The sequence below is a fragment of the Rhinoderma darwinii genome, chromosome 1 (assembly GCF_050947455.1).
Source record: "Rhinoderma darwinii isolate aRhiDar2 chromosome 1, aRhiDar2.hap1, whole genome shotgun sequence".
Classification (NCBI taxonomy): domain Eukaryota; kingdom Metazoa; phylum Chordata; class Amphibia; order Anura; family Rhinodermatidae; genus Rhinoderma; species Rhinoderma darwinii.
Genome location: NC_134687.1, coordinates 173,513,089 through 173,535,999, shown reverse-complemented (window position 1 = coordinate 173,535,999; position 22,911 = coordinate 173,513,089). Strand labels below are relative to the sequence as shown.

The window sequence follows — 22,911 nt, the reverse complement described above, 5'->3', positions numbered from 1 at the left end:
GGAGGGGCGGATGAGGGCGTAACGTTGACAGTCTTCTCTTGATATGTTCAGGCTCGTTGCACATGGATCGGGCTATGCAGAGAGGACCTTGATTGTATATGTACTTATTGTTGTAGAATAAAGGTTGAAATGTCCAGCCCTCGTGGGCTTTTTCTGTACCCATGTCACCCCTTTTTTCTTTTTCTGTATCCCCATTTATTTTCTTGAAAATAAAAAAAATTTGAAATAAAAAAAAAAAAAAAAAAAAAAAAAGTTATTATCACTAGTCACCAGAGTTATTTGGTTTAGGGACGGTCTCTGACCACCCTAACTGTTGAACAAGGTTGAAATATTGAGCGAAGATAAATATAAAATGCAGTGGAATCAAGTTTCCAGATTGAGATGATCATCTGTAGCTTTTATATATTCACAATAACCCATTAAAAATTAGTGCTGCGGAAAAGGTAATATCAATCATTCAGGAAGTAAAGGAGGTGGATCTGCAAAACTCAAATTACAATGAAGTAGATTTTATTCAATATACCTATGAAGTAGTGCCCCTTCTCTGCTTTACACATGTTATAGTAAGTAAGGTATACGGACTATGCAGAATTTAAATAATATAGAATAATATAAGATAACAAGAAAAAAGGTAATATAAGCATACTAAATACTAAAGAAATATACAAGGGTAAAATAATGCTGCCTTTCTAGCAAACAGGGAGGTCAGCATCCTAAAACGAGAATGTTTGCAGCTTTAGACACATTCTGTATTCCGAGAGCTTCTTGCTGACCCAGAGCAAGTGGAAGGTTGCCAGGAAACGCAATCCTTCCTGGAGTGAGACACTGCGTTAGGGTGATGAAAGATTAATCAGGTTTTACGGATACCGGATTACTGCTCAAGCACGAAAATCAAGTTCAGGCCCTATTATCGGCTTGCTGATAGGTTACCATGACCAGACACAGGCCATCTTGTTTGAGGAGAAAACAATCTCCTTTATATTAGCGCATTTTCTACAGCAGCAGGTTGCACAAGAACCTTGACCAGCTGAATTGCAATAACGTATGTGTGATCACATTACTGTGATGCAGGGATGATGCCCCTTGCCTTAATTCTAGAAATACACAGTAAAGTGGAAAATAATCTTTCACATCACACCCACATAGCAGCACCCCAGTCACCAGCAAATCCTTCAAGGAATATATTGAATCTTAAGTTGTATTTGAATCAGATACAAAAAAAAACAAAAACATAAAACCAAAAAGATAAATAAAAAAAATGGCCTATTGACCGTATGCTAAACAAAAATAAATCATACTGTAACATTGCCCAGTTTACAATATGCCCAACTATGAGTAATTTTTCAATATATATTGAAAAGGGTAAAGAATTGTTGTAGTTAAGAATTCTAACATGATTACAAATTAGAGTGGGACTTATCTTGATCAAAATAGCCTATTTTCATTTTTTCATTGCCGCATTCCAAAAGCCATAACTTTTTTTTCCCCATACGAGGGCTTGTTTTTTTTAGGGACGTGTTGTAGTTTTTAATGGTATCCTTTAATGCGCCATAGAATGTACTGGAAAACGTAAAAAAATATTCTTTGTGAGGTGGAATGGGAAAAAAACAGCGATTCTTGTTGGGTTTCATTCTTACGGCGTTCGCGGTACTGTACAAACCACATGTTAACCTTATACTGCGGGTCAATAGCACTACAGCGATACCAAATTTATATAGGTTTTTTTTTTATTATGAACTACTTTAACAAAGAAAAAACTGTTAAAGAAAGGATTTTGTTGCCATATTCTAAGAGCCATGACTTTATTTTTATAGTGCTTACATAACTTTTTGTAAAAAAAAATGGGAATTTTTATTTAAAAACCCCCCCAAAAAATTAAACTTTTTTTAAACTTTTTCTTAATACCCCTAGGGGAGTTTACGATGCGATCATTAGATAGCTCATGCAATACACTGCAATACTTATGTATTGAAGTGTATTGCCTTTATCTGTGCCCTGCTATTAAGCCTAACCTCTAGCAAGGCTTAATAGTAGGGCACCGATGGCAAACCTGGAGGCCTTCGATAGGCCTCTGTCTGCCATGGCAACCAATCGGTGGCTGATTAGGGGACAAAGTGAGCCTCCTTCCTCTGTCAAACAGCTCAGATGCTGTGGTCACAATTGACCCCGCCATCAGAGGGATTGAACGGCCGGGATCGTAATGAGCTCCTATCCGGGTTCTTACATGTACGTGTCAGCTGTTTGAAAACAGCCAGCATCCGCTGTGTATGGGGTAACGTCGGAAGTCACTACGGTGTTAAAAGATAAGGTAAAATATGCCATATAATTTTAAGTCGGAATATTTTAACAAGTGACCGAATGCAAGTATTAAATAGCAGATTTGCGTCTACTTTGACCCCTACAGTAGGATTGCAGTTTAGAAGTGATGGAAGTGTTGCACACGGTCAGACATATCAAATGTTAGAGAAAGTGGAGGAAAGTTCACATTTAAAGACTAAAAAGAAAGGTTACAAGAACAAGAAAATGTTAAATTATTAAACGGTTGTCTCATCAAAGACAACTCCCTTAATATGGGAGTGTGTCTGGACCTTCCTCTGGCTGTTGCATGGATATGTAGTATTACATGGCAGTCATTCAGATTATTATTTTTTTAATCCTTTATATTAAATTTTTCAATTAATATGATAAAATTAAAAGGGATAGGGGAAGAACTGGGTGGACTAACAATACTGAGGTAAAGAAAAACAACAACAAAAGAAGAAGACAGCATAATATAGGGCATGCAGTCAAGCACAAACATAACGGTTATTCAAAGGTGTATAAATTTACCTATGACCAACAAAGCCAGGAATCCAGCAGAAATTGGAATTATGTGGAGGAAAGAAAAGACAGGACAAGAAAGAAAGGAAGGAAAAAATGAATGAAAGCGAGAAAGGAGAAAGAGAAAAAAATAAAAAAGGAGGGCTAAAGAGCACCCGCCTCATCTCTCGCCCCGAAGACAAAACAGGACCTCCTGTGGGAGTTTATAATTGTGCTAATATTAATATTCAGCGGAGTCTTGAAATGCCATCCAGTAGTCAATTCTTGAGAAATACGTCATGTCAAAGACATCTCACAGATCATAGAAAGAGTGTGTCCCGCTGGTCTGGTTTTTGAGCATAGGATCTTCAATGGTGTTTTGGCTCAGATGAAGGACTTGGGTAATGGAAGGGTAGAAAGAAAATAGTGGAGCTGATTGGCTCTCCAGATCCCTAGGAGAACAGAACTTGGAGATAGAATTCAGGTATTCCAAGGGGAAACAAGAGCCATATGGTTTAAATTGGGAAGAATGTAGGTGGCCTTGGTGGATATCTCATAGGGGAAACGACGGAGAGGGGCATGGGGAGATACGAGTTGAGACAAATATTTTACAGGCTGATTTCAGTGTTGGTTAAGAGATGGGAAGAGTTTCTAATGGGGAGAGCGACGAGCAAAGGGGCGACAGTCAGACGGAGTGGGAGTAAAGATGACAACTTGCATTCATAGTCTGGTGTCTGCATGGCGGTGCCAGTCTACGATTCTGGTTAGGCGGGAGGCCACATAATAAGTGAGTAAATTCGGCAAGCTGACTCCTCCAGGCTTCTTTAGGTCTGAAAAGGATGTATTTTGCAATTCTATGAGTTGGAAGACCACATAAATTTAGTGAGGGGGGGGGGGGGGGGATTTTGTCAATTAAGGTTTTGTGGATGAAAATCAGCAGGGCTTGCAAGAGAAAGAGTACTTTATGAAGTGTATTCATCTTGAATATGGAGCAACGGCCGAACCAAGTGAAGATACCTTGTGACCAGCAGTCCAGATCTGTTTTAAGAGATTGTACAAAAGGGGAATATTTATTTGGAAAAGTTTGGCAGGAGAGATGGACTCCCAGAGAAAGAATGAGGACAGAGAGGAGAGTACATCAGGTGGGAAATACTGAGGGCTTCCGATTTCAGGTGATTCATTTTATAATTAGATAGGGCCATGTAATGTGATAGTTCAGAAAGAAGGTTAGGTGAGACAAAAGGATTCGAGAAAATAAACAAAAAGGTTGTCAGTATAGGCGGCAACCTTATGATCTGAACCTCCAATGCGTTAGGATTTAAGTGAACAATAAGAACCTTAGATTGCACCGGTCCACCAATATTCCTTGGTTTTTCAGGAGAATTTGCTAAAAGAAGATAATAGAATTGAACAAAATTCAATGCAACCATGATGATTAGAAACTGGCCGAGCCAAGTCATTCCAGCATTCCGGAAAAGAGTAAAATCAACAATACCGCAGCTTAATGGTAAGGGATCAGTCTAGAAAATAAATATGACATCTGATTACATCAGAACCACTGATTGAACTTAATAGCACTTATGCCTGGAATTATAGCCGCTTAGGATCTAGAAGAAAGATTAAGAAAAGGGACTGTCTTGACAAAATTACAGTCATTTTACAGCAATCAGTGGAGGCAGAATGCAAAGTACAGCTCCAACACACCAATTCCCCCGCGCTGAACATGGTCTGGTGAAAATAATCTGGTTTAAGAGAGTTCACTCAATTTTACACATGAGACTCTACAAGGGAAATCAAGAATCTACTGTATTGGTATGATTTGTAGATGGTAGATAAATTGGTTTTGTTTTATCGAGAGCTGTTGTGATAGATCGATTTCCGTTTGGGGATTAATAAAGTAATCCAATTCAAAAGATAGATCCAATCCAAAAAGATTGACAAAGAGAGAGACAATTAGAAGCCTTTTGTAATGAAAAAAAAATTAAAATAAACAACAAGTACACATGAAAGTAGCCATTCTTATTAGCATTTTATTTTAGTATTTTCCATGACGTTTAATAATGCAGAATTATCTGATAATCTATCATTCAGGTTCCGATAATATAGGAAGAAATTTTAATGTATAAAGAATGAATATACATTCTGATCAACCACAACATTAAAACTGCCTGCCTAATACAGTGGTCCATCAAGTTACAATGGCGTCCGGTTACAATATTTTCAACATACAATGGTCTTTCCTGGGCCATAGTAACTTGAAACCATATTCCACATACAATAGCACAAAATTTCTGGTTCTCGGGTGAGTGTGATTGGCTGGAAGATCCAGCCAATCAGAAGGGGAAATTTACTGGTAAAATACCGGTTTATTATTATTATTTATTTCTGTTAATTATATAGCGCCAACATATTCCACAGCGCTGTCCCCATTGGGGCTCACAGTCTAAGTAGTAATGCAGTGCATGCCCCGATTGGTTGTCTACTAGCACCTCTCTACAGTACAGTACTACATGTTCTGTACTGCTCTATACCTGCGCCAGAATGAGTTGCTCCTTTGGACACTAGGTGAGGGCGGCTTCATGTTATATTTCTGGTACACTGTGTACTGTACAGGCTCCTGAAGAAGCTCCTGTCCTCATTGTAGAAAGTGATTTACATCTTCCAGCAGCTACAGTATTTCTGACTTTTGTATGTGAGAACTTGCTTTATCTGTATTAGATCTGATTAATCATAATTTTTTCCTATCTGTGACATTTTGTGGGATTTGGAACCAATTCCTAGTTTTCCATAGAGATATGATCTCTAGTTACAATATTTTCAACTTACAATCGTTGCCCCAGAACCAATTAATATTGTAACTTCAGGGGCCACTGTACTTACAGTACATGCTTTATCTATATTTTGTGCTTATTTGTCTTCAATCCACCTTTTTATTGTTTCGGGAGAACATTTAGGGGCTTCGGAACCAATTACCAGTTTTCCATAGGGTTATGGTTTCAACATACAATGGTCGTCCCGGAACCAATTAATATTGTATGTTGAGGGACCATTGTATTGTATAGGTCCCCCTCGTGTCGACAGAACAGATATCACCTGTTGAGGCATAGACTACACAAGACTTCTGAAGGTGTCCAGTGGTATCTGGCACCACGATGTTAGCAGCAGATCCTTTAAAGGGGTTGTACGGTTTAAGCAAATGAATGTTATTTTACCCACTGAAAGTAATGAATGTTCCTACTGAGTAACCACAAGCAGAGATCTTGAAAATCATGAGGAATTATTACAGAAAGTATATTCCATGTTATACACTTCACCTGTCAGTTGTTTTAATGTTATAGCTGATCGTTATAATATAATATAATATATACATATTCTTCTTAGGGATGTCACGATACCATAATTTGGACTTCGATACCGATACTTCGTGTAGTATTGCGATTTCGAAACCGAAACGATACTTTGTCAACAGTAATAAAAAAAAAGTTCTTCTATTTTGTGATGTGAGGCGCGAGGTGTGATGAATTGTGCCTCACATTAATAGTATGTTTCTCAGTCATAATGGGTTAATGTGCGAGGTACATGATGGGGTTAATTACTATTAATGTGAGGCACATGGAGGTTTAATTCATCACACCTCGTGCCTTACATTAATAAGTGAAAACATTTTTTTTTTTTTTTTAACAGCGTACACATCAGAAATGACGGAAAAAAATTGTTGTGCAGGTTATTACGGCCGCGCCAATACCGAATATGTGTATGTTTTATGTATTGAGACTTATTTCAATGTTTATTGCAAAAAAAGGTGTATGTGTATTTTTTTAAAATTTAATATTACTTTGATTTTACTTTATATTTAAACTTTAATGTACTGGCATATATCAGATAAATGCCAGTACATTAGCTTGTGTATGTATAGTACACAGGCAGTTGTTAGCACATACCTAAGTATTCCCTAACAGGCAAAATGGTAAGACAGCCCTGGGGTAATTCAATAGACCCTGGGCTGTCTGGCCATATATGGTATGGCCCTCGATCGCGTCACAGGAATTCCCTGTGATGCAATCTAGGGGCATCCCCCCTTCTCATTTTCTCCTGAATGCTGCAGTCAGCTTTGATCGCAGCATTCAGGGGAATGAGAGGTTTCTCTGATCTCCGCCGTTATAGAGCGGGGCTCCGGCTGTGTAATACAACCATTGCCCCGCTCCTCACAACAAGTGCGCGCGCGGTCAGCATGAGGTGATGTGGCTGGCGCTGCAGTAATGAGCGGCGGTTCAGGCACAGAAGACAGAACAGTGGGGTGTTTTGCAGTGCACCCGCCATGTTCTGTCTTCAGTGCCGGGGCTCATTAGTGCAGTGCTGGCCGCATCGCATCATCCTGACGGCGTGCAGTTGTCAGGACTCAGTAGCGGGGCAATGGCTGTATCACACAGCCGCAGCCCCGCTCTCATACATTCATGTGTTACCATACTGAGCTGTGTGGCCGAACTGCTTAGTATTGAAATAAATGAAACAACAGTATCGAACCGTTTGGGGATGCACAGTATCGAAGTTTCAATGCATCGTGCATCCCTAATTCTTCTATATATATATACACACACACACACACACACACACACACACACACATACACACAAACACTGTAATAAATATATATACATATATACATATTTACACACACCAAAACACATATATAATTACTTCTTCTAATAATGTTCTAAGTAAAAAAGATAAAGTCAGGACAAGTAGATCTAGAAAGATTAGATTAATTTATAGATTGGTCAGGTATGCAGAGCAAAACTCCACACCATTGCATAGGACCTGCAGGAATGTGAGGCTGCCTCAGATGTAGCAAAAAGGAAGAAGATACAGTTTGCCAGCTATTAATGGTGGCTCTGTTATGCTATGTGGTTCAGCGTCAGTCAATCCCGGTTTATGATCATGGCTGCGGACAGTCACTCGCATTTGCGGGCCGTGCTCCCATTATAAAGTATAGGAGCACGGTCCGTAAAATCAAAGAATAAGACATGTCCCATTTTTTGCGGAGCCTTTCTTCGGCCCGGACACCTTTCCATATATATATATATTTATTTATTCAGGAAGTGTTCATGGGCAATAGAAATTAATGGGTCCGTACTTTGAACCGCAATTACGGTCGTGTGCATGGGGCCTTACGGGATGCCCAACCTTTGCATTTGACAAATTTTATTTTTCAATGTTTTTGACTATGATAAAGTTAACTAATAGTGCATTAATATTTGCAGATAAATGGCAGATAGACACACACACTGTTTTTATAGCACTGTACATTTGCAAAAGCGTTTATACTTACATCTGGAATAAAACCAATTTCATTGAGGTGGTTACTCAGTTCCGGGTCATGAAAAGCAATCATTTGGGAAAAAACAGTCAGGTACTCTGAAATGACAGCAACATCACAGACAGGTGTAATCAGAGTGAAGAAGCCCTTTTCAACAATAGGCTAAGACAGATGATCATATATTTAACTTATTCAGATTTCTATATAAATCGGCAATTTGGAGTTTATATTTTAAACTGTAATACGGCATAGAAATTGTTCCTAGCACGGGCCCTAACCCTCCGGTTGCAGAAAACAACAACCTGTACCATGTGGACCATTTATTTTTTTTTTAAATTTAAACAAATTAGGGATAAGTGCTAGTTCCAGTAGATTAATATGTCATCAGTCTCTGCTGACGCAATCCTGGACAAAATATATTACTGAAATTATTGATGGGTGTGTCAACAGACACCCTTCAGTCACTTATCCAGATCCAAATCCATAAGTTATATTGATATATTGGAGAGAAGTAAGAGACACAGAGACAATGCTTTGTATACCCAAAAATCCTTCTCTGCTTTATTAATAAAATTAAATTACAATAATATCTTTCAAAAGGGGAGTAGGCTTGAGCTCAGCCAATAACTTAGGTCTTATTCACACGAACGTGTTAAAAGTCCTTGTGACGGCCGTTGAAACAACGGCCGTCACACGGACTTATATAAATTCAATGTGGCCATTCACACGGCCGTTGTTTCAACGGACCGTGTGAAAGGTCCGTGTGAAAATAGGACATGTCCTATTTTTTCACGCTTCACACATACCTCCATTGACTCTAGTCTATGGGGGATTCGTGACTTCACATCCCGCAGTGCAGTGCACGGATGTACCTCGGACGTGAAAAACTGCAGTTTTTTATGTCCGAGATGCGCAAAGCCAGTGTGAATCCGGCCTTACAATGGGACGTTGGCTCTGGCTCAGCCAACCACGTACAATGGGGAGTTGGTCTGGCTGTGCCAATCACGAGTAAGAAAGGCTCCGTACATGTAAGACCAAAACTTCTCATAACATGCAACGTCACTACAACGTCATCAGGACTGATGGTCATAACAACCCCTCGGCTGCAATATCAAGTTTATTCCTCGTAACAAAAAATGGTATTTAAAATGAGTTCCCAGATGGTATGAGACATTTAGCTATAATTCCCCATAACAAGGAATGATAAAATATGACAGCAGTCTCTTCATATACAAAGTGACAGCTTTGTCCACGGTCTCTGGCTGTGTCGCGCAGGCGATGAACTATAGCTCATCAAAACTACAGATACAGGATCTGATGATGCTTGTCAAGCGCAGAATTCTAGCCAATCACAGGACAAATAAACTGCCGAGACCGAAACATACTTTTTATATTACACTTGGAAGTGTAAGCAACTAACCTTGAATAACATGGGAATTATCTTTCAAAAAGAAATTGTACAGGTACTTTGGTATGAACGCAGACATACAGGAATATGCCAATGCTAGAAAAAAAAAAAAAAAAAAAAGGATTACTTCATTTTCCACAATAGACACCTAGAAGTTTTTACAGCAGAAAAAACACAGTATTATGTACATATAACATCTTTTGCAAATTGTGTTAAGAACCTATAGCGTACAGAGCACCTTGGAAACTTGCAAGTCAAGCTGGCCATACATTTAAGATATTGTGTCTGATCAATCGTACGTTGGCACCAACAATCAACATGCCAGACTAAACTGAAAGATCATGGACAAAGTTAAAAAAAACAATAGTGTAACACAACAGAATGCGCTGGAAATCATTCATGCAGAATTTTAAAACAAAAAAAAATGCCAAGTTCGCTGATCTTTCATCTTCTGTATATTGGCAGCTTCTTGGACCAGAGTGAAAGAATCAATGGCCTGGTTATGCTACATGACCCCCCCCCCCCCCAAGATTATTTATGAATTATGAAAGTTTGTTCAAAACGTAAATAAACTGGCCACGGGGGCTCGAAAAAGTAAGAATACCGACCACCCGGAGCAAATACTGCTGTGTAAAAATAAATAAAACACTAAGTGAATAATACAAAAAAACATGAACTTTTCATAGTCATAAGCCGAAATGCCAATTATTGTCGGTGTAACATGGCAGAAAAATTATTCGTTAAATACAGAGAAGTAGGTTATTTAGGGTAACACACATTGTAACGAAAAGGTAATATGGCTGTATGTTACTGGCAACAACATGGTTAATTTCTCAAGATTGGTCAATAAACTCTTGGAATAAGCCAGAGTGGCCAGAAATTATTTTTGTAATTTTGGATGTACCGGACTATGGTATATAGCAGTGACATGAGCTTGTCTCTTGAAGTAGCACACAACAGAGTGCCACTCGGGCCATCTATCAAGGCATCTGAGTGGCACCCGATAGTTTTCATGGACCCATTCACTTCAGTGGGTGAATCTGGTCCGTGAAAACTGACTGTCGTGCGCATAAGGGTATACCTTTACGTCCGTACAAACATTAAAAGACGGGCAAATGGACATTTCCTCATCCCGGAGTAGAGCATCAAAGTGAGGTGAATAAAGGGACAGTCAACTATATAATATACATGATCCTACCCACTTATCACTCATTTGTCCCAATGAACTGAAGGACAGCCCTAGAAACGTGAGCCAAAGACGGAGAGTATAAAATATGTCCTGGACAATTAGAAAGTGGTTCATATTGTGGGGTCAGAACCAAGTTTGAGGTGTGGACCCCTTGTTCATTTCTACCCTCATGGAAGCAGAAGAACCTATGAAGAACTGTAAGTGTTAGGTCTTTCTCTTATTTCTCCCCTTAAATTTGTAACTGTTTTGCATGTTTTGTGTAATTTTGTCATTTAAATAATTTTTATACGCACTGTACTTTTTATATTAAAACGTAACTAAGTTTGGTCCATATATGCTCTAAAGAATCCATAGGCCTTTCTTAGAGTGCAGCGTGTGCGCTGGGTACCTAGAATTTGGTAGGTAATGGCAGTTGTGTATCTGGAGTGTGTGGATTCGGGTGTAATTTATTCTCATTTTTTTAAGCCGAGTAGAAAGGGAGTGCAAGATTGAGTGAGTGGAAATAGATTAACCCCATACAGTTCTAACCACATCACTTGCTGCGAAGGTGTATACGTGACACACACTTTAAAGGTTTTCAGCATTCTATGCAGTTATTGGTACAAAGCGTTATTTAAGACATGCCTAGAAATTGCTGAAAAGCTTGTGTTTTATTATGAAGCATAAATCTAAAACTTAAGAACATTAGAAGGTAAAAGTAAAAAAAGGGTGAATCAATAGAGTATCGTTGTAAATAAAACCGTTGAATTCAACCATCAAATGTCATTTAAAATAGTCACGTTGTGTTTGTACTGGTAGAACTGGAGATGGAATAATTTGGCACGCATCATTAATGTAATCCATTGTGCTGAAAATGCTGCTTGTGTGGCCAGTATTAGTAATCTGGGAGTGGGCAGGTAATGGAGACCTGTTTTTCTAAGGTCTAACAATACGATATCACTAAATCATTAATGCATAATGGAGTAGAGGGGGCCTCAAATATTCTTATGCTTCTATACAAGTGGGGATGCTTGAGGTTTAGCTTACCAAGAATATTGCTCTGCATTGACAACAAACATCTAACATCTTAACCCTTAAGGAAACAGTGTTTTATTTTTTCTTGAAGGGGGGGGGGGGGTTTGCATCGTCGCATTTTTTTTTAAGCCATTCACATATAGTATAAATATCATGTCCGTTTTAGTCTATGGGACGTAATTATTAGGGTAAATTTACATGCGGCAGATTTGTTGCAGTAATTTCTGCAAATAAAAATCAGTTCCATCCATCTAAATGGGGATGTTTCTGCACATGGATTTCTGCAAGTTCCATTCAGATGAATGGAAATGTAGAAATATCCGCCACAAATCTGCTGCGTGTGAACTCACTCTTACAGAAATACCAAATACAGAAAGAAAAAACACTTTTGCTTGTCGCATTCTGAAGTCCATAATTTTATTATTTTACCGTCAAAGTAGCTGTACGGTATGAGGGCTTGTTTTTTGCGGTATGAGTTGCATAATTTAACAGCAACATTTTGGGGAACATATAACTTATTGATAACCTTTTATTAATTTATTTATTGAGGGGGCTTTTAGAAAAAAACTGTATTTCCGCCATTCTTTTATTTTGGGGATCTGTGTTTATGCGGTTTACTGTGCAGTATAAATTACATTAACATTACTCTACGTGTCAAATTTTTTACCTCATTAAACTTTGAGATTGCTTTTTTAATACATTGCAAATACTGCAATATATTTTGCCTGTCAGAGCTACCCTGGCAGGCAACCTGTAGCCCCCGCCTAAGCCAGCCTAATAGGCACATAGACTTAGCATGCCTGAGGGCCTTTCTTAGGCCCCCGGCTGCTGAGTCAACCCATTGGCACCCCTCGAGTTGTGTGTTTGGGGCAGGGGAGATAGGATAATAAAGGGCTCCGAACGTGAAAAGATGCTCATACTTGGAGTTACACTATAATGGTCCTTTAAAATTACATACACTTACCTTCATTGTTAAAGTTTAAATAGAGGAATGGGGCACACAAAGAATCCAAACCTGACAATACAAAAGCAGAAATATATTCAAACAATCTTGTACAAGCACAGAAAAATAATACAGTAACTCAACATCATTTCACAAATCATATAGTAAACACAAAAAAACGGTAGGCCGATGAATACCAATCCAGCGTATGCCAAAATGCCTCTTTTAGCACGTGCCAGGTGCATGAAGCTCTATGGATACGTCAGAAACGCCGAAAATAGAGCAAAAATGAAAAGCGATCAGAGCCGTACAAGTATAGACACAAATTGCTCAAAAACAAAAAAAGCGATTAGTGCAATAAAACTAGACAAGATCCTTCTTCCATAGTCACTGCGATAAGCTGAGGTGATCGGTCATATGCCATCCCTGTGAGAAATAAAACCTACATCTACAGTACAGCAAGTCCAAGCTATTTATATAGGCTCCTCGGAGAACTTCATAAATGAAAATGAGCAGAATACTAAGACAAAAAGCTCTATTGGATGCTCAAGCGTTCCTGGGGATTTGTCCAACTGTTCCCAAAATTTAAAGCACAAATGTAGAAATAAGGAGGCAGCACACAATCCTACATTTCTCCGCTTGGTGACAGGAAGCCTTAGGTCGTTCATTTAAATTCAACATTAATAGAGCACGGTGGTTGTAGCAATGTGATTGTTATTTTTATTATTATATTTTAATGATATGTACACTTTTGCAACCATTTTTTTTTTAATTTATTGCTCCCATGACGATTTCGGTACATGGGAATTGCCATGTATCTTTATAGGGAGCCAGAGCTCCATCTTTCTTAAAACAAGCTCTACATGCTTTGGTTCCCCTTACTGTTCAGGGGGCCCCAAACAAATCTCAGTCTGCCTTTGCTCTAATGCAATGAAATAAAAAAAGAAATCTGTAATGCAGACGTAGCTCCATGGTTATAGACTAGAAACAAACCCCGTGTCTAGTCTGATCCTCAGTCATGTGCTACTCCCTTACAACTGCACCCTCCAATGGGAAGGGAGGTGCTCTTTTAGTTCTAAAAAAAGAGGGCACCCATTATTCCCCCAAAAAGTCTCCAAACTTTTGAGTGGGTGATGCACAATACAACAAGATACATATGGTAATTGACAAATGAGGTTGGAGGACGAATAATATACAAATTTGACATTAGAAAAGAAATAAATCGTGACTTTGCCGTGACTTTGCATTACGGTAGTTTTTTTTCTTACATTCTTCAATGCCTAATAAGATCTTATTGACATGTTTTTATTTATGACCTATCCATTGTTTAGTTAGCACCAACACATTCCACAGCCCTGCATAGAGATTGTATTAATTTCCATTACCCTATCTCCCAATACAGAATACAATGTATTATTTCTATGTCCTGCAAACACACTTACATAAAGTAGGACCATTTCTATAGGATGTCAAATTGCACACAGTATGTTTTTGAACTGTAGAAGGCAACTGACTTGACATAACTACACTGACATACACTAACTTTCAGATTGATGTAATGAAACTTCTAGTTAGAACAAGTTACCTTGCCAGTATACTAAGTTTGGATGTGATACCACCCAAGCTTTTAACACCCTTCGAAATTTTGCATGTCCTTCGGGTGATGACAGGAGCTCGTCGTATTGATGACATCGTGGGATATCTACCTCAATCTGAAAAACAAAGAGCAGACAATTCGCATTTCTGGCAGATTAAGACAATATTGAACCAAAAAGTCATACAGGTATATTTCACAATAATTTGTACCCAGAAAGCACACTGTCATAACCAGATGGGGTAGCCTTCGCTGCCAACGTGCTTCAATGAGCCTAGGATGCTCATGACACTGTGGCCAGTTCGTTTCTTGGACCACTTTTGGTGGTGGCTATAAAGGAAACCTGTCAGCTCCTATCTGCCTACCAAACTGGTGCCAGCGTTTGGTAGGTCTTTAAAACTTTCTGCCCACAAACCTTTAGTTTGCTTTAAATTACCTTGTTTGTCCAGATGAACGACTTAAGCATAGCCATAAGCAAAGGACTGCAAGTGGCACTTAAGCAGCCCGCTTGCCTGCAAGTACTCCTATTCTCACCATTTTAACCTGCGCAACTGGTGAGAGCAGGAGCACTTGCGGGAAAACAGACCGACCGAATAGCACAGAGTCATTTGCATAAATAAGCGCCAATGTGGTTGAATGAGGCCTTGTTTTGTTGCGGAACATATTGTACTTTCTAGTCATAACATTTTTGAGTATGTATACTTTAGCCTTTAATATTTAATAATTAGATTTTGGGGGTACAGGCCAAAGAAAACCACAATTCCTCCGTGGTTTTTCCCCCGTTCATCAATGGCCTACACAAAGTACATATATTTAAAGTTTAGGCTCTTACGCTAATGGGGATACTAAACACATTATATGGGCACAATTGTTGGGACACCTACAGATTACACCTACAGGAGCTTTTAGGACTTCCTATTCTAAAGCCACGGGTGTTAATACAGAGTAGGACCCACTTTTGTGGCTTTAACAGCTTCCACTCTTCTGGGAAGGCTTTCTACAAGATTTTGGGGTGTGTCTGTGAGAATTTTTTGGCCTTCCATCCAGAAGAGCATTTGTGAGATCAGGCACTGATGTTGGACGAGAGGGCCTGGCTAGTAATCTCTGTTCTAGTTTATCCCAAAGGTGTACGATGAGGTTGGGGCCAGAGCTCTGTGTGGGCCAGTCAAGTATTCCCACACCAAATTCCCCCAACCATGCCTTTATGGACCTTGCTTTGTGCAGTCGGGCACAGTCTTGCTGGAACAAAACAGGGCCTTCCCCAAACTGTACCCAAAAAGTTGGAAGCATACAATTGTCCATAAAGGCTTGGTATGCTATAGCATTACGTTTCCCTTCATTAAAACGAATGGGTCTAGGCCAACCACTGAAAAATAACCCCATAGTATTATCCCTCCTCCACCAAACTTTACAGTTGGCACAATGCAGTCAGACAGGTAACGTTATCGTGGCATTCACCAAACCCAGACTCGTCCATCAGAATGCCAGGTAGAAAAGCGTGATTCGTCACTCCACAGAACATGTTTCCACTGCTCCGGAGTCCAGTGGCGGCGTGCTTAACCACTCCATCCGACGCTTGGCATTGTGCTTGGTGATGTAAGACTTGCATGCAGCTGTTCAGCCATGGAAACCCATGCCATGAAAGTCTGGTTGCAGAGTTTTTGCGCTGAAGTTAATACAAGAGGAGGTTTGGACTCTGCAGTTATTAAGTCAGCAGAGCGTTGGCGACTTTAATGCACTATGCGCCTCAGCACTCCTGGACCTTACATGGTCTGCACTTCATAGCGGAGTTGCTGTGGTACCTAAACGCCTCCACTATGTAATAATACCACTCACAGTTGTTCGCGGAATTCTAGGAGGGAAGAAATTTCACTGACTTGTTACAACAGAGGCATCCTATTACAGTACCATGCTCAAAGCAACTCTTTCACAAATGTTTGTAATGGCAGGGTAAATGGTGTTATATGGGTCATATGGGGATATTTTATGTGATACGTATATTATTAAAGGAGGACATATTTACACGACAGTGAAAAAAATGACCATTAAAAACATTCAATGGTCAGTTTTTAATTGCCATTTTGCATTAGCGTCTCTCCAAATTTTCATACATTTCAAGTCTGTCTGACCATTTTTAATAGTGCCACACAGAGCCCACTGTAGATAGTGCCCACATAGTGGCACACCCCCCTTTAAGACAGCACCACACCCCCTGTAGATAGCGCCACCCCCAACCTGTAGATAGCGCCACACACACACCCAGCTGTAGATAGCGCCATACACACTCACCTGTAGATAGCGCCACACACACACCCAGCTGTAGATCGCGCCACACACACTCCCCTGTAGATCGCGCCACACACACCCCACCATTTAGATAGCCGCACAACCTCCCTCCTCACTGTAGATAGCGCCATTGGGCCTCCCTCTTGGAGCGGAATCCCCAACAAAAAAATGTTCAATTGAGTTCTATGGGACAGTTGGGATGTGAAAAAGGCCAAAAATAGAACATGTCCTATTTTTTTGAGGGCTAATATTAACGACCCGTTAAAAAAATGGAAATGTGAGTACAACCAAAGAACTACAGTGCTCTGAAAACGGTAGTGTAAATGTAGCCTTAAATATATTTGATTATATTTTTTTTTAATGGAGCGTTGTTCATTTTTTTCTATTTGTATTTTTTCTTCATGGCCAAACCGACCCATCGATTCTGCCTCCTGGAACCTGCAGTCACTATTACGAGCTTGCTTCCTTGTACAGAGGTGAACTACCGGGAGTTTGCTCCGATCCCAGTAGAGTTTTCTCCAAGCCCAGCAGTTGCGACAGGAGCAGGACTGTCTATTACAGCCCCGCTCCTGCTGCGGATATTACGGGTGCACTGGCAGTGCCCGCGAGATCATTATGACAAAAACGTACGTTAGGATGTGGCTGCAGCTCGTGACGTATAATTTCGTCATGGGACTGGAACAGGTCAAACATAAAAATGTCAAACAAGCATAATGCTTACCTGACGGTCAGTAGGAATCGGTGTGTCCTTGTCTGTAGAATCATATTTTTCTTGGATTGCACCCTTTAAAAGGCAACATGAAAAACAGAAAATCGTATAACTCCAAAGCAATAATTATTTAATATATAATCATATATATATTTGGCAAGGACGTGGTGTCCGAGGCACAGTTAGCTCCGCCCAGAGCCTGACCCACAAGAAGGAGTGCTCAGTCTGTCTGTTTGTGCCTCTATTTGTCCGTGTTTCTGTGTGCATATATGTTCCAGTATGTGTGTATGTGTGTCTTTATGTGTGTGTATTTCTATGTCTAAGCAGGGCCGGCCTTAGGGGTGTGCGACCTGTGCCATTGCACAGGGTGCATCACTCCAGCAGGTGGAAGGGGGCGCTGCACTGGCTCCCTTCCCTTGCATGTTTCTGAAGCGCCTGGGCCCGGCGACTGAGCAGCCTCCTTTCCACCCGGGCGTTTCTTCTTTCAGTGGCGTGAGACCGCTGTAGCAGCCATAGCGGCAACACCAGGCATGAGGGAGCCAGTGCCGCCCGTTAGGACTGGCCCCCAGTATGGCCGGCGGTGCCACTAGCTGCCGCTGCTACAGTGGTAGCGACGCCTTTATAGCAGAGCAGGGAGATATCTCCCTGCTCTTCTATCTACTAGTGCCACTGTAGCTCCCTGAAGGAGCGGAATCCCTGTGTGCCCCGGGATTCCGCTACTGGAGTGCTCCGCTTGAGGTCTCTGTCCATATATGGACAGTGACATCAGGGGCAACTCCTGAAGCGGAATCCCCGTCCACAGCATTACCGACTCTGTGACCGGGAATTCCACTCCAGGAGAAGCCCTTGAAGTCACGGTCCATAAATGGACACAGACGACAGGGGCTTCTCCTGGAGTGGAATCCCCGGTCATAGCGTCAGCGACTCTGTGAACGGGGATTCCGCTTCAGGAGTTGCCCCTGATGTCACTGCCCATATATGGACAGAGACGACATAAAGCGAAGCACTCCAGGAGCGGAATCCCCGGCCACGGGGGGATTCCGCTCCTTCAGGGAGCTACAGTGGCGCTATCTACAGGAAGGAGGGGGTGCTATCTACAAGGGGGCTGTGCGGCGCTACCTACAAGGGGGCTGTGCGGCACTACCGGCTAGGGGGCTGTGCGGCACTACCTGCCAGGGGGCTGTGCGGCACTACCTGCCAGGGGGCTGTGCGGCACTACCTGCCAGGGGGCTGTGCGGCACTACCTGCCAGGGGGCTGTGCGGCACTACCTGCCAGGGGGCTGTGCGGCACTACCTGCCAGGGGGCTGTGCGGCACTACCTGCCAGGGGGCTGTGCGGCACTATCTACAAGGGGGAATCTGTGAGTGGCGGGCTGATGGTCATTTTAGTGAGAGTGGCGGGCTGATGGTCTTGAAGTGGTTTCCACCTCTGAGCTCCAATTGAAATTAATAGGAGGCAGGAAATACCTGCGGTGCCAGTTTGGAGTGCTTTTTTGCCTGCATCTTTGCATTAGCTTCAACGGCTTAAAAAAAAAACGCAAAAAGGGTACCCTGAGGACATTTTATTTTTCCAGTGGTACCTCAAGTACGAAAAGGTTGGGAAACTCTGTACTAGGCTACAGGATCACGCCAGCCTACGCAAGGATCCTATCGTGAAGCAACTCAGTTAGTTTTTTGGGTGGCACGGTCTACAAGGGGGAGGTGGGGGGCTGTATGGCATGATCTACAAGGAGGAGGTGGGGGATTATGCCACTGTCTACAGGGAGCCTGTATGGCACAATCTACAGGAGGGCACTATCTACAAGGGGAGGCTGTGTGTGTCAGCCATGGGAGGGGGCATAGAACTGTGTGGGGGCCACTAAGCGGACATTATACTGTGTAGGGGTAGTACAGGGGACATAATACTGTGTGGGCACAATTAGAGGACATATATATTATTCAATATTATACTGTATGGGGGACACTAAAGGGGCATTATACTTTTTTTGTGGGGCATTTTTTTTATGATGGGGTGGGTAGCCGAAAGATAATTTCGCACGAGCGCCATCTATCCTAAGGCCGGCCCTGTGTTTAAGTGCCTATATATGTATCTGTACTGTGGCGTAGTTCTAGGGGTCGCAATGGTCGCAGGGCCCCCGTTGCCACACAGCGCCGACCGTGCTTCCAACTGTATTTGCGTCAGGATGCAGATACAGTTCTGTGCAATGCTGGAGCCTTGCTCCAGCATTCACTGTACCGCGAGCGGCTCGGCACAGCAAGCGCGATGTAGTGACGTCATCCCGCCTGTCTGCGCCGAGTCACTCACAGCACAGACCGGAGGAGAAGGATTCTCCACCCGTCGTGGGAACGGGGATATGTATGTGGCAGCTATGGAGGGCATTATACTGTACGGAGGCATTATACTGTATAGGACAGCTTTGAGGGGCATTATACTATATGTCGGCATTATACTGTATGTGGCAGCTATGGGGGGCATTATACTGTGTGGGGATTTATACTGTATGGAACAGCATTATACGGTGTGGGGCATTATACTGGATGGGACAGCTATGGTGGGCATTATACTGTATGTGGGGCGTTATACTGTATGGGACAGCTATGGGGGCATTATACTGTATGGGGGGGTGTTATACTGTATATGGAAGCTATGGGGGCATTATACTGTATTGGGGCATTATACTGTATGAGGCAGCTATGGGCGAATTCTACTGTATGGGACATTATAGTGTATAGAGTGAGGGGCATTATACTGTATGGGCCAGCTATGGTGGGCATTATACTGTATGTGGGGCGTTATACTGTATGGGACAGCTATGGGGGCATTATACTGTATGGGGGGGGGTGTTATACTGTATATGGCAGCTATGGGGGGCATTATACTGTATGGGGGCATTATACTGTATGAGGCAGCTATGGGGGAATTCTACTGTATGGGACATTATAGTGTATGGAGTGCATTATACTGTTTAGGGGCATTATACTGTATGGGCCAGCTATGGCGGGCATTATACTGTATGTGGGGCATTATACTGTATGGGACAGCTATGGGGGCATTATACTGTATAGGGGGTGTTATACTGTATATGGCAGCTATGGGGGCATTATACTGTATGGGGGCATTATACCGTATGGGGGCATTATACTGTATGAGGCAGCTATGGGGGAATTCTACTGTATGGGACATTATAGTGTATGGAGTGCATTATACTGTTTAGGGGTATTATACTGTATGGGCCAGCAATGGGTGGCAATATACTGTGGGGGCAGCTATAGGGGGGCATTATACTGTATGTAGCAGCTATGGGGAGCATTATACTGTATGGTGGCATTATACTGTATGGAGTGCATTCTACTGTATGGGGGCATTATACTGTATGGGTCAGCTATGGGTGGCAATATACTGTGGGGGCAGCTATAGGGAGGCATTATACTGTGTGGGGCATCTATGGGGGCATTATACTGTGTGGGCAGCTATGGGGGGCATTACACTGTGTGGGGGCAGCTATGGGGGGCATTACACTGTGTGGGGGCTGCTATGGGGGGCATTATACTGTGGGGTCAGCTATGGGGAGCATTATACTGTCGAGGCATTCATGGGGTCTGTCGGGCAAGGCGGCCGGGCATAGGCGTGCGTAGGGGTCTGGTGATGTTGGGAAGGGGTAGGGGGGCCCAAGCTGAATTCTTGCACCAGGGCCCATGAGCCTTTAGTTACGCCCCTGTATCTGTATGTTTATATATTTCTGTGTGTGCATCTACTACATTATCTGTACTCAGAGAGTTATCACTGTGTTATCTGTGGTATTACATAGGACTGCAGGTAACACTACTACATTATCTGTACTCAGAGTTATCACTGTGTGTAGGGCTGGGCGATTTTGCAAAAAAATAAAATCTAGATTTTTATCAACCCCATGGACAATTTTTGATTTGTTCCACGATTTTCTTCTTTTTAGGAGTAATTAAGGAATTACTGTGCATGCAATTGCCTTATCTAAAAAAATACTAAAGACACAATTCTTTTACAAAAGAGAATTGCTGGGAGAGTTATCGAATAATATATATTGATTATCAGGATTGTCCCTTAGCTGCTACGTGTGATCACGCTCACTTATAAAAGGGACAATGCTGATATTCATTATATATATATTTGGCTCAGAGAATAAAAAGAGCAACTATGAGTGCAGAGGAACACCAGGAACAGCGAGAAACCAATTCCCAAAACAAGGCGTTAAGAAGGCAAAATCCTGAAGTAAGACGAGCCTGTAATGAACCACGTCGTTCTCAAATAGCACAATTATAAACACTTATCATTCCTTTTGCTAGCAAACCCGTGTAACAGGTTTTCTATACTACTATATTCTATTGTAAATAAAACTGGAAAGGCAAGACAAAACACCAGCTTCTATTCGACTCCGCTATATGTAGCGCCTTACATTTATTTCTCATGAACGCGCTTTTAATTTGTATCACTTTATCTCTTTGCAACTGTTACAATGTGTTATAGAAGATGACCAATGAATAAAAATAGTAATATTTATTATAAAAAAAAAAAAAAACAATAGTGATACAGACACTTTGTAAACTGACACAAACACGCAATGTGGTTCAGTGGCTAGCACTGTTGCCCGCAGCACTAAATGCCTGGGTTAGGATCTGACCAAAGGCATATATAGAATTTAGATTGTGAGCCCCACTGCGGACAGTGATGACAATTTGTGTACAGCCCTGCACGATAGGTTGGCGCTAATACATGTAACTGATGGTGTAGCCATTACTGTGGCAATGATTGAAATTGTACTTGCGGTCTTCAAAATCATTACCACTTTATCAGATTATAAAACCACTATGATCCAGAAGAGGTCATCTGTCTGGATTTGAATAACAGATGAAATGTCTTCTCATTGTAAGACAACCACATATGATACTCACTTCTACACCCAGGAGTGCGGCCCAGGTTAATCCTCTAAGAAGGGGAGGAATGTCCACTCTAGCCTCCTTCCAAATCAAATTTTTCTTATATGGATAAGCCTTGAAAACAAGCACAAATATCAATAATGTCCTTATTTAAAGGCATATTGAAGGTAAAACAAAGAATAGATCAATTAAAAAGTGCTCACAAGATCTACCTAAAGCCCCACGCACACGACCGCAGAATTTGTCAATAATTGCGGACTGTAATTACGGTCCGCAGTTATGGACCAATTCACTTCTATTGACCACCTTCCTGTATATTTGCGGGAAGGTGTCCGGGCCGTAGAAAGCCTCTGCAAAAGATATTTGAATAGAGGAAGGGAGGAGAAGAAAAGTATGTGGTCTTATAATACATAACTTTTATTAGTTTAATTAAAATAAACAAATAATGATAAAATTTCCAATTAGTGCAACTGGGTATGTGTGAGTGACCCCTAAACTCACACTCCCCTATGGGCCAAAAAGACAATGTAACATGTGTATGTCACTAAACCTGTGAACCAAAGTATGAACTAGAAAAAGGACAAGAGTACTGTGCGAATATTCGCCTGGTAGGCAACACTGCGTAAATGGAGTCCGGACAACGCGATCACCCGCAGCGGCGCTCCACTAAGGTCAGCAGAGCGTCAGTGCGGGAGCTGCAAGCCGGCAGAGGCGAGAGGATCTCGCTATTTCATGCCCG

At 41.6% G+C, this 22,911-nt stretch overlaps 1 protein-coding gene across 1 annotated transcript in view; it reads right to left on the bottom strand.

Moving 5' to 3' along the window:
* Window positions 1–22,911, bottom strand: part of TBCK (TBC1 domain containing kinase) — a 297,578-nt gene that overhangs the window by 191,395 nt on the left and 83,272 nt on the right. Inside the window, exons 15-20 of the mRNA XM_075860593.1 lie at window positions 22,188–22,286; window positions 17,272–17,334; window positions 14,256–14,382; window positions 12,692–12,742; window positions 9,537–9,620; window positions 8,129–8,214 (exon numbers count right to left, since the gene is read on the bottom strand). Of these exons, the coding sequence (XP_075716708.1) occupies window positions 8,129–8,214; window positions 9,537–9,620; window positions 12,692–12,742; window positions 14,256–14,382; window positions 17,272–17,334; window positions 22,188–22,286 (510 nt within the window). The remainder of the gene's footprint in view (window positions 1–8,128; window positions 8,215–9,536; window positions 9,621–12,691; window positions 12,743–14,255; window positions 14,383–17,271; window positions 17,335–22,187; window positions 22,287–22,911) is intronic.